This window comes from Lithobates pipiens, unplaced genomic scaffold (genome assembly GCF_037356315.1).
Source record: "Lithobates pipiens isolate NorthernLeopardFrog02 unplaced genomic scaffold, aLitPip1_a1.2 Scaffold_3, whole genome shotgun sequence".
Classification (NCBI taxonomy): Eukaryota; Metazoa; Chordata; class Amphibia; order Anura; family Ranidae; genus Lithobates; species Lithobates pipiens.
Window position 1 is genome coordinate 41221856 of NW_027507790.1, and position 16331 is coordinate 41238186.

The 16331-nt window shown below is 42.7% G+C and overlaps 1 protein-coding gene across 7 annotated transcripts in view; it reads left to right on the top strand.

The window, feature by feature from the left end:
- Positions 1–16331, top strand: part of SPECC1L (sperm antigen with calponin homology and coiled-coil domains 1 like) — a 141822-nt gene that overhangs the window by 119098 nt on the left and 6393 nt on the right. The window contains exon 14 of one of the 7 annotated variants that reach the window (XM_077461535.1): positions 2682–3179. The exons of the other annotated variants lie outside the window; for them this stretch is intronic. Coding sequence (XP_077317661.1) covers positions 2682–2885 — 204 coding nt within the window. The 3' untranslated portion in view covers positions 2886–3179. Of the gene's footprint in view, positions 1–2681; positions 3180–16331 lie in introns of those variants that run through there. 7 annotated transcript variants of the gene reach the window in all.

Genomic DNA, 16331 nt, shown 5'->3' on the forward strand with positions numbered 1-16331 from the left:
TGTGTGTGCAATGCCATTGCAACTGCAGATCTAAATAGAGGCTGACTGCACCAACCTCAGCAGGTAGGAGAATAGATGGGTTTAGTTCTACTGTAAAACATAAAAGGAGGTTTCAGCACTGATCAAGTCTATTTTTTTCAACAGCCGTATTTAACCTAAAAAATGTATTCTATTGCAGCGTATTATTCCTTAAATGTGCTTGCTGCATTTATTTTATTATTTAGACTTTTAATTTATTTGAAAGGGGTAAAAGCTTACAAAAAGGATAATAATGCACCTACGACAGCTAAGAAATTGTACGTCGCAATATAATAAATTGATGTTTGTGGGTTTAATACCCCTTTAGGCCCCATTCACATTTAGGAAAGGGACCATTGCTTGTGGGGGGACTCCGTGGGATTCCCTGCAATTAGCTGCAAACAGGAAGCCCCATGGAAAGCAAAAGGAGCTTGACAGCTGTCACAGCTATTCACGGCCATTGCCAATGTAATCCCTCATGAAGAGAATGGCAGGTGATCGGCCCAGGATGCAGACAATCTGCATCCAGGGCCAATCATCATGCAAACAGAGATAATTATGCGTAGGCCCCTTTCACACAGGTGCCTCTGTGAAGCAGAATCGGCTTGCTCAGCTTGCTGAATTCTAATGCAGAATATACCTGGTACAATTTAATCACCAAAGAACATATTTTAGCTTAAGCACCTGATCCAGTGCTAACTATACAGCTGTTGACTGCCCTCTATTAGGCCTCATGTACACTGTTGCTGGTAAACGGACGTTTAGGAGCAGTTGGGCGGTTTTTTCAGCTGCCCCTGAACTCTCTTCTGTTGTCTTATCGGTACATGTACACAGGGTCATTTCTAGGCAGTTGAGTTTAGAGGCATTTTTTGAAACGCAAAAAAATGCATTTAGGATGGCAAATGCCAAATGCCTGTAATGGCTTGTAAACGCGGTAACTCACGTTTAGCCACGTTTCATTTACATACATTTTTCATTTTTGCCTATTTGAAAAAAAAAAGATGCAAGACGCCACTAAACGTGGCAAAACGGACATTTTAAATGTCGGTTACTATCTGTCAAGTTAAATCGCTCAGGAGAGGTTATAAAAATGTCCCGTGTACATGAAGCCTAAGGCTCCATGCACACTGGGCTTAAAAAAGTCTGTTCTCTTTGGAGTAAAAAACCCTCAGAGCATTTTTTGTACAAAGTTTAGACGAGTTTAGGAGAGTTTTACATTTTCTTTCTGCCAGTGAGCTCCAATCAGAAACGCAAATGAGAAGGGTTTTTTTTTTTTTCTGCCTCTATCCTAATGTGCATTGACACATAGGATAACATTGAGTTGCTTCTACAGGCAACGTTTTTTTACGCCAGTGTGCATGGAGCCTTAGGAGCAGTTGGGCATTTTTTTCAGCTGCCCCTGAACTCTCCTCTGTTATCAGTACATGTACACAGGGTAGTTTATAATCGTTTCTACGCAGTTGAGTTTAGAAGCAGTTTTTGGAACACAAAAAATGCGTTAATGATAGATGTTTAGAGGCATTTGAAGCGCTAAATGCCTGTAACAGCTTGTAAATGCTGCTAAACGCGGTAACTTGTGTTTAGCAGCATTTCGTTTGCAAAACGTTTTTAATTTTAACAAAAAAATTATATATTTTTTTAAAAACCGCTTCTAGAAACGCTGCTAAATAGATGTTTTTAGATGTTGGTTTCTGGCTGTCAAGGGAGGTTAAACAACGTCCTGTGTACATGAAGCCTTATACTACTAATCTGGAACTGATGTTACCTAGTATTAGTAGGAGGAGGAGTGATTCGAAGAAGGGGCTTATGAGAGCTGGGAGTGGGTATCGCTAGACCAGGGATCTCCAAACTACGGCCCTCCAGCTGTTGTGGGACTACACATCCCATGAGGCATTGTAAAACTTTTACATTCACAGACATGACTGGGCATGATGGAAATTGTAGCTCTTCAACATGTGGAGGGCCATAGTTTGGAGACTCCTGCGCTATGCGATGAGCAGTCTCTGCCTGCAGCACAAATGGTCCTTCAGCAAGGTATCGTGGTGTAGCTTTGTCAAATTTCCTGCCTCACAAGTGACCCATAAAGCCAAGAGTGTATACATTTAACTTTCTGCTGGACTAATGAAGGGACATCCCTAGACAATTTGGTTAGGGTATCTATAAAAAGGGTCCAATATAATTAAAAAGCACATATGAAGGATAGAGGGGAAAGATCTTTTTGGCTTTGGGAAAGTGGGGGGATATGTTTTATTATACTGCATGTAGTAAAAAGATGTTTTTGAAGAACTTGTCTGGTAGTGAATAAATAATATGTATATGGTTTCTTATTTGTACAGTTCAGGACACAAGACTTTAGTTTTAACCACCTTTAGGTGATTTAACACTGGCAAAAAAAAACCCCCAGGGACATTCTGTAGAAAAACCTCTCCCACTTCCAGCTAACCTCAATTTGTTTTTAGTGTCTGTCCTTTGGTGTGATGGACATGAGCTTTTCAGCATCTGGTATCTGTTTACCACATTTGCAAGGCTGCAACCTGGTGTAAATGCCAGGGAAAGGAAATATGCTCCCTTGCAGTGGGACTGCCCCCACACTGCAAGGGTTAAATGTTTGGGTCTGGGGGGCACCAAAAACAGGTCTACTAACCAATCCTCTGCTCCCGCAGGCTTCCACTAGGCTGTATGACCGGTCCCTGCAGCCTTTTTCTTCCCTCTGTTCCGGTGGTCACAGGTCTTCTGACATCATCAAGTACAATGCAGATCCCATAGTCTCTGGATCAAAAGCAAGACCAACAAAGGACAGTCTACTCTCAGAGCTCAATTTTGTTCTGGCAGCAGATGAAAGCTGTACTGCCGTGGAACACAGCTGATGCTACTACAGTATGATACATTGCACACAGCAGCCACGTCACTTAGGAATGGAAACTGTTAAAACTCTCTTGGCCCAAACATACTATTTAACAACCTCAACACCCAGCACTGTACCCAAATGAAATTGTATAATTTTTTGAGACAGATGAATCTTTCTTTTAGTGGTATTTAGTCACCGCTGGGTTTAAAATTTTTATTTTTTTTGCTATATAAACAAAAAAATGACAACAAAAATTGTGGAAAAAAGTTATTCTGTTATGAAATTTTGCAAATAAATCTCTTTTTTTCATACATTTAGGGCAAAATGTATTCTGCTATATTTCTTTGGTAATAATCCAAATCAATATAATATTTATTCTGTGTGAAGAGTCTAGATTCTATCATCTATGGCAGGGATATGCAATTAGTGGACCTCCAGCTGTTGCAAAACTACAAGTCCCATCATGCCTCTGCCTCTGGGTATCATGCTTGTGGCTGTCAAAGTCTTGCTATGCCTCATGGGACTTGTTAATTGCATATCCCTGCTCTATGGTATACGTGTGCGCGCGCGTGTGTGTGTATATATATATATATATACACAGTATTTCACAAAAGTGAGTACACCCCTCACATTTTGTAAATATTTTATTATATCTTTTTATGTGACAACACTGAAGAAATGACACTTTGCTACAATGTAAAGTAGTGAGTGTACAGCTTGTATAACAGTGTAAATTTGCTGTTCCCTCAAAATAACTCAACACACAGCCAGTAATGTCTAAACCGCTGGCAACAAAAGTGAGTACACCCCTAAGTTTAAATGTCCAAATTGGGCCCAAAGTATCAATATTGTGTGGCCACCATTATTTTCCAGTACTGCCTTAACCCTCTTGGGCATGGAGTTCACAGGTTACCACGGGAGTTCCCTTCCACTTCTCCATGACGACTTCACGGTGCTGGTGGATGTTGGAGACCTTGCGCTCCTACGCCTTCCGTTTGAGATGCTCAATAGGGTTTAGGTCTGGAGACATGCTTAGCCAGTCCATTATCTTTATCTTCCGCTTCTTTAGCAAGGCAGTGGTCATCTTGGAGGTGTGTTTGGGGTCATTACCATGTTGGAATACTGCCCTGTGGCCCAGTCTCTGAACGGAGGGGATCATGCTTGGCTTCAGTATGTTACAGTACATGTTGGTTTTCATGGTTCCCTCAATGAACTGTAGCTCCCCAGTGCCGGCAGCACTCATGCAGCCCCAGACCATGACACTCCCACCACCATGCTTGACTGTAGGCAAGACACACTTGTCTTTGTACTCCTCACCTGGTTGCTGCCACACACGATTGACACCACCTAAACCAGATACGTTTTATCTTGGTCACATAATCCATGTCCTTGTGCATCATCTTTAGAAGAGGCTTCCTTTTGGGACGACAGCCATGCAGACCAATTTGATAGTGTGCGGTGTATGGTCTGAGCACTGACAGGCTGACCCCCCCACCCCTTCAACCCCTTCAACCTCTGCAGCAATGCTGGCAGCACTCATACGTCTATTTCCCAAAGACAACCTCTGGATATGACGCTGAGCACGTGCACTCAACTTCTTTGGTCGACCATGGCGAGGCCTGTTTTGAGTGGAGCCTGTCTTGTTATACTGATGTATGGTATTGGCCACCGTGCTGCAGCTCAGTTTTAGGGTCTTGACAATCTTATTATAGCCTAGGCCAGTGATGGCGAACCTTTTTGAGTCTGAGTGCCCAAACTGAAATAAATAAGTTGGTTTTGTGTTGTAAAGTGCCAACACGGCAATTCACGAGAGAGGGGTGCTGATAAAGAGAGAGTGGGTGTGTGAGAGATATGGGGGTGTGTGTAAGAGAGAGAGGGGGTTGTGTGTGAGAGAGAGGGGGTTGTGAGATAGGGGTTTGTGAGAGAGCGAGAAAGGGGGCTGTGAGAGAAAGAGAGAGGACACATAGAGAGAGAAAGGTGACAGAGAGTGAGGGGGGACAGATAGATAGAGATGGGGGTACACACAGAGAGGGGGGACACACGGGGGGGCAGAGAGAGAGGGGGGACAGAGAGGGGGAGGGGTGTGAGAGATGCTGAGAGAGAGAGGGGGCAGAGAGAGAGATGGGACAGAGATAAAGGGGAGGGCACAGTGAAAGAGAGAGAGGGGACAGAGAGAAAGAGCACACATAGAGAGAGAAAGGTGACAGAGAGTGAGGGGGGACAGATAGATAGAGATAGGGGGCACACACAGAGAGGGGGGACACATGGGGGGCAGAGAGAGAGGGGGGAGGGAGAGGGGAGACAGAGGGGGGAGGGGTGTGAGAGATGCTGAGAGAGAGAGGGGGCAGAGAGAGAGAGAGGACACATAGAGAGAGAAAGGTGACAGAGAGTGAGGGGGGACAGATAGAGATAGGCGACACACAGGGGGGCAGAGAGAGAGGGGGGCAGAAAGATGGGGGCACACAGAGGGGGAGGAGTGTGAGAGATGCTGAGAGAGAGGGGGGGCAGAGAGAGAGATATGGGACAGAGAGAAAGATATGGGACAGAGATAAAGGGGAGGGCACAGAGAAAGAGGGGACAGAGAGGGGGGGCAGAGAGAGAGGGGGGACACAAAGAGAGAGAGAGAGAGGGGGGACACAGAGAGAGAGAGGGGGGACACAGAGAGAGAGAGGGGGGACACAGAGAGAGAGAGAGGGGACACATAGAGAGAGAGAGGGGGGACAGAGAGAGAGGGACAGAGAGAGAGAGGGGACAGAGAGAGGACACAGAGAGAGAGGGGGGACACGGGGGCTGAAAAAGTGGAGAGCTGAGAGAAAGGGAGACCTCTAGCTATGTCCTTATCTGCAATCCCTGCTCTGCCTCCCTGCCCCAGTCTTCGTCTGCAGGTATTCAGTGTATAATTGTGCCCGGTACCTGTCTCCATCCCTGTTCCATCCAGCGGCTCCCTCACAGCCTGTGCCTCTCGCCTGTCCTTGTCTTCTGGGCCCACAGTCAGTCTGTTCTCCGGGCCTCACTGTTGAAGGAGGTTTGAGGAGTTCAAGCTCTGGAAGGCGCCAGGGATGCTGCGCCCCTCTTCAGCCATACAATGAAGCAGTGAAGCTCTTCTCTCCCTCCCATGCGTGCTGTCAGGCCTGTAGCCTACCACGCGGAGAATGTGGGGCCGCCCACTCACTCGTGCAGACAGTTTCCCACACCTCGCCGCTGCCTGCTTCTCTCCCTCACGTGCTCTCAGGTCTGTAGCCTTCCGCGCGGAGGCTGCGGAGCCACCCACTCACTCGTGCAGTTAATTTCCTGTACCTCGCCGCTGTTTGCTGCCATGTTCTCCCAACCGTGAACCAGGACCCTCTCGCGTGCCCACAGAGATGGCTCTGGGTGCCAGCTGTGGCACGCGTGCCATAGGTTCGCCATCACTGGCCTAGGCCATCTTTATGTAGAGCAACAATTCTTTTTTTTTTTTTTCAGATCCTCAGAGTTATTTGCCATGAGGTGTTGAACTTCCGGTGACCAGTATGAGAGAGTGAGAGCGATAACACCAAATTTAACACACGTGTTCCCCATTTACACCTGAGACCTTGTAACGGTAATGAGTCGCATGACACCAGGGAGGGAAAATGGCTAATTGGGCCCAATTTGGACATTTTCACTTAGGGGTGTACTCTCTTTTGGTGCCAGCGGTTTTGACATTAATGGCTGTGTATTGATTATTTTAAGGACACAATAAATTTACACTTATACAAGCTGTACATTGTAGCAAAGTGTAATTTCTTAAGTAATGTCACATGAAAAGATAAAATATTTACAAAAATTTGACTTTTTCACTTTTGTGAGATACTGTGTGTGTATGTGTGTATATATATATATATATATGTATATATATATATATATATGTGTGTGTGTGTGTGTGTGTACACGTTTGGGAACTCAATTAGTCCTGATGTTCTGACTTCCTATCTCATATCTGGAGACCCTAAAATTCCAGAACAGTATCCAAGTAGATAATGATATATCCGAGTAGATAATATCAACAGCTTAGTTAACATACCAAAGAACTCACGGTTTCCAAGATTTCTCAAATGCTGGGAGGGATTCTGATCTGAGTCCAATAATTTTTTTGAGTAATGTCGTTGAGTCAAAGCTACAACTTTGGTCGGATTAGATGCCATCTTCTTTTTCCAATGTCCTGTGATAATGAGTTTTTAAGTAAGCAGTATATTGGCTACTGTTATGCGTTAAGAGGATGAAAAAGCCTCTATGTTTAATAGTGGTAATGCAGGATTGGGGGGGTTTTAGAATGGCCAAGACATTTTGAAAGGATTTGGAAAATCTTTTGCCAGAAGCTGCAGAGATTTTTACAGGACCAAAAGATATGCAGTATGTTTCCCGTGTGGCCTCAGCCCTGCCAGCAGAGGGAGGAATAGGTGGAGGAAAACTGTGCTAACTGATGGGAAGTAGGATACCATTGTGTTACTGTTTTCTGGGCAACCTCCCAGTGAGTGCATGGTAAGTTTTTTGACGTTGTATAATATTTGTCCCATATTTTTGGAAAAGGAAGAAATGAAATACATTTATTTTTTTTATTTGTATTTTTTGCTATTTTTATGTTTTTTTCCTCACACACAGCATAGACATACTTAGAATTACACCCCCAAACACATTCAGCTATGCCTCCCAAGTATGGGGAGACATTTTCATAGCCTAGCGACATGTATGGACTTAAATTCCAAGAAGTACCATAAGGTGTTCTAGGCAGATAAATTACACATTTAATTTCTGCACTACCTATCGCATTTTGGAAGCACCGGAGAGTGGAAACACTTACACAGTGACCCCATTTTAGAAAGCAAACACTCCAAGGTATCTTTTGAAAGACATAGTTGTCATTTCTTACCACAAGTTTTTGGAAAATGCATGGAGTAAAATGCAAATTTTTTTTTTTTTTTTTTTTTTTTTTTTTACACAAAGTTGTCAATTAAGATATTTCTAACACACAGCACAGCCATACTTAGAAATATACTCCAAAACACATTCTGCCTCTCCTATGTATGTCAATACCACATGTGTGAGCCTTTTATACAGCCTAGCTACAAAGAGAGGTCCAAAGAGCACCTTCAGGCTATCTAGGGGCATAAATTACACTATAATAATGATCAGGGACACTGTAATTGGTGTGACGGTGATTAGAGGACAATGATTGGTGTGACAGTAATCAGTTGCAGTGGGAGTGGTGTGGCAGTGATTAGGGACAATAATAACTGGTGTGGTGGTGATCAGACACACTGTAACTGATGTGGCGTGATTAGAGACAATATGACTGGTGTGACAGTGATCAGGGACACGCTGATTTGTACGGCATTGATTAGTGCCATAAATTACACTATAATAATGATTGGGGACACTAATTGGTGTGGTGGTGATTAGGGACAATAATGACTAGTGTGGTGGTTATCAGGGACACTGTAACTGATGTGGCGGTGATTAGAGACAATATGGCTGGTGTGGCAGTGATCAGGGACACTGATTGGTACGGCGTTGATTATGGTCACTGTTTTTGTTTTAATATACAGTGGGTATAGAAAATAATTACCCCCCCCCCCCTTTTTTTTTTTTTTTTTTTTTTTTAATTATCACATTTTGTTGCTTTGCAGCCTGAAATGAAGCCAGACACAGTTTTTGTTTTTTTCCAGCTGTATTTACTCAGTGCAACTTATAACATCCAAGTAAAAGATACAACACCAATATATCAGCAAAAAATTCAAAAACGGAATTACTGAGTAGGAAAAAAGGATCACCCCTTTTCTTCTTCCCTCCTGTGTGGTCATTTTTGCTGTGTGCTTTGGTCATTGTCATGTTAAAGGGTAAACCACTTTCCCATTGACAACTTTCTGGCAGAAGGCAGTAGATTTTTCTCAAGAGTTTGATTGTATTTTGCCCCATCCATTTTTCCTTCTATCCTGATAAGTGCTCCAATCCCTGTTTGAAAAAAAAAATACCACCAAAACCTTCATGCTTTACTGTAGGAATGGTGGTGTTTTGATGGTGAGCTGTTTTGGATTTCTGCCAGACATATCGTTTGGTGTTGAGGCCAAACAATGCAATTTTAGTCTCATCTGACTAACGCTTTTTTCCAGGTGGCTGGGAATCTTCTTTTCTTTTCAGGAATCTTCTTTTCTTGTACATGCACATTTCTTTTTTTTGATTAAATTTCTCGCATCATTCTCCCATCATTGATTATAAAATCGTTTGTTTTTCAAAAAATTTTCAGTATGCCCGATTCCTCAAATTCGATGGCCACACGAAAATTGGCTATTGCTGCACCCATTAATGGTGTGAAATTCAAATAAAAATTCTTAGATAAGATTTTTGAAAGAAAATTATTTCAAAATTCGACCCTTATTCTTTGAAATGTATTTATATCCATCTCCTGACTTTTGCCCGTCCACAACTTTATCCCAGAGATCTTTTCACAGTGCCTTGCCAGCCATAGTTGACTGTTTGCTTCAGCTGCACTACCAGATACTGAAATGCTCCAGGAAAGCTCTTTTCATGCTGAGCTAATCAAAATGATCACAATTGAAAGTCAAATGGCTTTGTGTGCCATTGAGGTGATTAGCTACGCCTGATTGAGTTTATAGGTAGTTTTAGGAGGGAGGTGATCCTTTTTCCAACTCAGTAATTCTGTGTTTTATATTTTTTGTGACATGGTTTTATATTGTTCACATGGATGTTATAAGTTGCTTAATTAATTGTTAATAGTACCTTTATCAGTTAACAAAATGGTAAGTAAATGAACAGAAGGGAAATCCAAATCAAATTATTTAATTAATATTTGGCATTAGCACCCTTTGCCTTCAAAATAACATCAATTCTTCCAGGTACACTTGCACACAGTTTTTGAAGGAACTTGGCAGGTAGGTTGTTGGAGAGCTAACCACAGCTTTTCTGTGGATGTAGGCTGCCTCAAATCCTTCTGTCTCTTCATGTAATCCAAGACCGACTCAAAGATGTTGAGATCAGGGCTCTGTGGAGGCTAAACCATCAGGACTCCTTGCTGCTCTTCACATTGAAGATAGTTCTTAATGATATTGGCTATACGTTTGGGGCATTTTCCTGCTGCAGAATACAGTTGGGGCCAATAACACACCTCCCTGATGGTATGGCATGACGGATAAGTATCTGCCTGTATTTCTTGGCATTGAGGGACACCATTGATCCTGACCAAATCTCCAACTCTATTTACAGAAATTCAGCCCAAGCTTGCAAGGAACCTCCACCATGCTTCACTGTTGCCTGCAGGCACTCATTATTATACTGTTCTCCAGCCCTTCAGTGAACAAACTGCCTTCTGCTACAGCCAGATATTTCAAATTTTGATTTCAGTCCAGAGCACCTGCTCCCATTTTTCTACACCACAATTCCTATGTTGCACAGTAGTGTGCGTGTGTGTGCGTGTGTGTGCGTGTGTGTGTGCGTGTGTGTGTGCGTGTGTGTGCGTGCGTGTGTGTGTGTGTGTGTGTGTGTGTGTGTATGTATATGTATATATATATATATATATATATAATTAATTTTTTTTTTTAAAGAGGGACAGACTGTACTACTCAGGGGGGGGAGGGGGGGCAGGATTTAATGATTTATTTTTTTGATTGCTTATTACAATCATGAGCAATTAGTAAAAGCCCGTGTGAAGGTTTCATTCATGAAACCATGAGGTTGACTTACTAAAGGAAAATCCACTGTGCTAAGTGCACTTGGAAGTGCAGTCACTGTAGATCTGAGGGGAAGATCTGCTGATTTCTATTATGCAATCATGTGCAAGCAAAAATGCTGTTTTTATTTACTTTGCATGTCCCCATTAGAACTACAGCGACTGCATTTCCAAGTGCGCTTGTAGTGCACAGTGAGATTGCCTTTAGTAAATTAACCTGCATGTGTACTACTGTGATGCTGTGATTGGTCACCGCTATTACATGGTACATGACCGCTGTGATTGGGTCTGGTGCACATCATAGAGCTTACACAATAATAAACAATGACATTGTTTACTACTGTTCATGTGCACACTGTGATTGGTCACAGGACTGGGACCAGGACCGCTCACAGCCACCTGGTACAACGATCAGTGATCAGCTGTGTTTGGTGGACACTGCGGGTCACAGATCCCAGTCGCTGCACACCCTTGAGAGCATGCATTAGCCGGTGATGTGGGACAGGAAGCAATTAAAGTAATATATCATGGAAGATAGGGATTTTTTTCCCCAATTTTTTTTATTTTATTGAGTTTTATAAAAGGTTACAAGACAAATTGTGCTTCATAGAACCAAACAAACCATCAATCACAATTACAGATAGAGGCAAGAGGGTAGAGGTGTATATCTACATCAGCAATGGACAGACTCATGTATGTCCAGGTATATTTTTCAATAATGCATAAACATCAGTGCAGTACATGGGACCTTACAACAGCCGAGGGTTCACTCCACACCCTGGCAATAAATCTGGAACCGGTACCTCATCTCACCCGGAAGACTATTTCCAAGCTAGTAAGCCTGTAGATGTAAGTGTAGCAATTTAGACCAGAATTTAGCTTTAAGATTAAATTGCTAAACCCACAACTGTAAAATCAGTCCGTATATGCAGAACAGCATGCTTGTTATGCTTACTGTGGAACCTAAGGGGTTAATTCTGCGCATTGTGTAAAAAGACTGTTTCCTCTTTTCTTCTGTAATCCTCCCTTTCTTCCACAGTCCCCAGTCCATCTCCTGATAGTACAGAGCCTCGGAAGGCACTCTAGCAATACACACCAAACTTAGCATGTGCTTGGGAGGGTGCATGTGATTGTTACAGGACCGCACATGGGCGGCGCCAACTAATCAGATCCCACATAGCCCATTCTGTCAGCGGGGGAAGAAGTAGAGAGCCCCGATCCGATGGGGCGGCTATAGCAGAGCTCAGAACTGGAGATCGCCGTGCTGCAGGTCAGCGGGCCTGGAGGAAATACTGTGTAAGTTTACCTTACAGATTTTTCTGTAGAGGTGAACTTACACTTTAAGTTAGTATAGCAGTTCCACTCTACAGGGCAGGTATATAAATAGTTAAAAATCATACCACATTATAGGGCAGGGGTAGGGAACCTATGGCTCTCGAGCCAGATGTGGCTCTTTTGATGGCTGCATCTGGCTCTCACCTCTCAATCCGCAGATTGCGTTGTGTGCCGATCCGTGGATTGAGCCCATAGGAAAGGCCGCAGCTTCGGCCTAGCTCCGGAGTTGCGGCCATCTTGGTACACCCAGCGGCGGCCTAGGTGAGTGGCGCGCTGACGCCATCATCACCCGCCTCAACTGCTCGTGGATCTGCCTGCCTGTGTAGTGGTAAGCAAGCAGATAATCGTAGGGGAGATGTGGATATTACAGTGGGAGAGATGGCGTGGATATTACAGTGGGAGAGATGGCGTGGATATTACAGTTATAATTGAAATTAGTCAATTAATCGATAAAAAAAATAGTTTTAAACATATTGCATGGCTCTCGCGGAATTACATTTTAAAATATGTGGCGTTCATGGCTCTCTCAGCCAAAAAGGTTCCCTACCCCTGCTATAGGGTGTATCTGTGTCACTTTCTGTCATTATTTGCTTTCCACTGCTTCTTGATATCATTTATATTTTATCATTTTAAAACCTAATAAAAATGCAGTTATGGGTTAACAAAATTTTATTCTCTAGAGATTCCATTCTGTGGCCAATAAATAGTGTCTGTAGGCTCCTTTGTCTGCTTTTTTAAGGTCATACCCTCTGCTTGTCTCCTCAGTTAAGTGTTGGTTACTGAAATGTTGGGCTGGGACTCCACAGCCAAGCAGGCAGGCTATGGCTACTGTGTGTGTATCAGTGTGTGCGCGTCTCCGCACGTACAGCTGTATGAGAGGCAGGAAGTAAATTCTTTATTATTATTGCTATTATTTTAGTTTCTTCCCAGAAATGAATTTGACCCAGGGACGGGTGGGGGAAGAGAAGATGCATGGCTGTAGGAGGGAACTTCCTGCTCATTTCAAGGAGACGGCTTTGCTTTGTGTTAGCACACATAGATAACTTTAGGGACAGAGAAGTACCCTGTCCAATCTACTCTTATCAGCAGGCATTATGATATAGATTGGAGCAACAAATATCTTTTTTATTCTGCTACGCTTTGTGTGCTCGAGTGCCTCACTGCTTTACAAAAAGCCAAGTGTAACTAACATCAAAAACAAAAACAGCATACAAAGAGTGTATATGGAACACTATCCTATATGTGGGCAGCTCACAACCAACCAGTTCTGATCAGGTCATACACCCCAATGAGTCATAACCTCCCCATGTACACCTCAGTAGGGCAAAGCACAAGAGACATTATTACTATAGTCCAGGAGTATCAGGCATCAAAGCCATAGGGTCGTCTTTTATCCAATTTGACCATACTTTGTCAAATTTCTTAGGACATCCTCTGTTGTAGTTACGTGTCTCTCTATAACTGTAAGGCAGTGTTTACTAGTTGTTTCCAATGTGCTACAGTTGGTGGGGCTTTTTTTTGCAGGCTGTAGTTTGGTCTTCCTGGCATAAAAAAGAAGCCGCACCAACAACGTTCACTCAGCCACTGTGTGGGCAAGTTCCTCAAGCCCTAGCAGGCCTACACTTGGGGAAGGTAAAAAAAAGTTACACCAGTGATGGTAAGAGGAACAAATACTTTAAAGAAGAATTATGACCAGAAGTAGAAAATTGTTCAGATCCATATGGTAGTTCTGAAATAAAATTAAATACATTTTTATTTCCGTCTGTGCTGGCTGTAGATCCACCCCAGTCTCAAGCCCAGTTTATGGACATTCCCATAGGGAGAGTTGCAGCCATTGCCCGCTCTTTATTTAGCTTTTAATCTTGCAGTGTGTGACTCCTTCGCCATCTTTCTTATAAAGAAGACATCTGCGTATTGAAATAAATAACACTGAAAGGCTTCTTTGTAATTATAGAAGTCTACACCCAGTCCCAGCCACCAGCTATTCAAAGAAGAGAGTTTGCAATACTAACTGTAAGCTTGTGTTGTTGTGATTGACCATGCTGGAGAGGAACATTTTCATTTACAAAAACACAAGCCCTCAACAATGTATGCCAGTTACTACTTTAGCCTCTCTCCACAGAGTAGCAAGTGGGTGGGTCTCGGCTCAGTTGCTTGACAGCGACTAGAGGTGCAGCTTGTGTTTTTGTAATGGTGCTCATCTGTACCATGGTCATTCACAACAACACAAGCCAACATTTACTACTGCAGTCTCTTCTCCAAAATCTCAGGTTTCTGGTGAGTGTGTCTGGGCTTGGTCTTTCTCTTCAGTGCAAAGATGTACATCTCATTTGCCTTATACCACAACTCAATAGTTCCTTACGCTGGCTTCACATTGGTATCCCAGGACTGTCATCCTACTTTGCCCTGCTACATCTGTCCTACATCGGTCCTGCTTCCATCCGACTTGCATGAACAAGATAAGATTTTGCTCCGACTTTGAGATAGTATCACTTTACCTTTGACCAATCAAAACAATCTCAGAGTGACATAAATTACTTTTACTGCTACTGTAATTGCCATGTCAGATGTCACAAGTCAGATGGTTAGGACAAGGATCCTCAATGGGCTGAAGTAGGACCAAAGTAGTGCAGGAACCTTTTTCAAAGTCGGACTGACTTGTGTCAGAGCAGTTAAGACAGCTCTCATAGGAAACCATTGATTTACACACGTCATGTGCGCCCAAAGTTGGAGTGTATGTCGTACCAGTGTGACCTTGGCCTACAGATTAGACAATGTAATTGCACTAAGCTGCTAAGAGCTCCCTCTAGAGGCTTTGCATATTTTTGTTATTGTTTTAAATATAGAAACGCAAACGTATAAAATTGTGAAAGTTATATGGAAAAAAAAATACTATGCACTGAAATATTTTACCCTAACGCTTTCACTGCCAGTCTCTATTCTCCACTTTTAACCTCGAGTGGACAGACCATTGTTACCATTTTCCATTTTGTTTAATCATGTTTATCAATTTTTTACAACAGCTTTGACAGTTTGTAGACTACCCCCAAGCCATACAGGTTCTGAGAGCATAGGAACCATAGAGTAAAAAGATGGTGCTGCTGATTTTGTACACCCCCCATAGTTGTGCAAATGTTTATCAAAGACACAAGTTTAAAAGATAAATAATAAATATCTATACATTTTTAAATTCGTATTTTTTTGCAAAATGTTTTAACAATGCACTGCAGGGCATGTCAAAAAAAGACACCAAGCAAATGTGCGTTTATGCACACCTACTGGTAAGAACAGGCCTTTATTGTGTTGGTGAACCACAGTTCATCAACACACAAAATGTGTATTACCACAATGTGTGTAGTGCTCATGTGTATGTTGTGTGTGCTCTGATTTTTTATTGTCTGCTACTGATCACAGCTATTGGTGAGAAAAGTCACAATCTGCATCCAGAGCCTGGCAGGATAACGCTGAACTTGAGGCAACAAATAGCCTATCTAATGATCCCTCCCTTACTCTGTTAAATAATTTTATTTCCTGACTTTCTCTTGCTTCGATTAGAAATATTTTATTAGACATTTTTAAGCTTCGTCGTAGCTGTGCGTCGGCTCTTTAAGACGCTGTAGGAGGTGCGCATGCCCGCAGCGGCTCCCCGGAGCCGATGTGAGTGCTCGGCGGGTACGATGATTGCTGGGCATCCGCAATTGCACGTGACAGAGTGAGAACCGCGATCTGTGTGTGTAAACACAAATCCCGGTTCTCTCAGGGGAGAGGAACAGGACTAAGTAGGAACAACGATCTCTCTCCTCGCCTAGTCAGTCCCACCCCCACAGCTAGAATACACCTAGTTAACCTCTTGCTCACCCCCTAGTGTTAACCCCTTCTCTGCCAGTGAAATTTATACAGTAATCAGTGCATTTTTATAGCTATAATAAATTGGGGATATTTATTATAGCAAAAAGTAAGATATTGTGTTCAGTGCATTTTTATAGCTATAATAAATTGGGGATATTTATTATAGCAAAAAGTAAGATATTGTGTTTTTTTCAAAATTGTCACTCTTCTTTTGTTTATAGCGCAAAAAATAAAAAACCGCAGAGGTGATCAAATACCATCAAGCAATACAACCAACAAAGCTCTATTTGTGGGGAAAAAATACGTAAATTTTGTTTGGGTACAGCGTTGCACGGCCATGCAATTGTCGGTTAAAACGAGTGCTGTATCACAAAAAAATACCTGGTCAGGAAGGGGGTAAATTCTTCCAGGGCTGAAGTGGTTAATAGAGGACTTGTCAAAAACTGTGTGATGTGTTTATTTACACTAGTCATTTTTTGTGAATGAGTAGTTATTCACTTGGAGGGGTGGGGGCTCTTGTTAAAGGGGACTTTCAGATTCCAATAAGCCTAAAATCACCAACATGGTGACTTTGGTGAT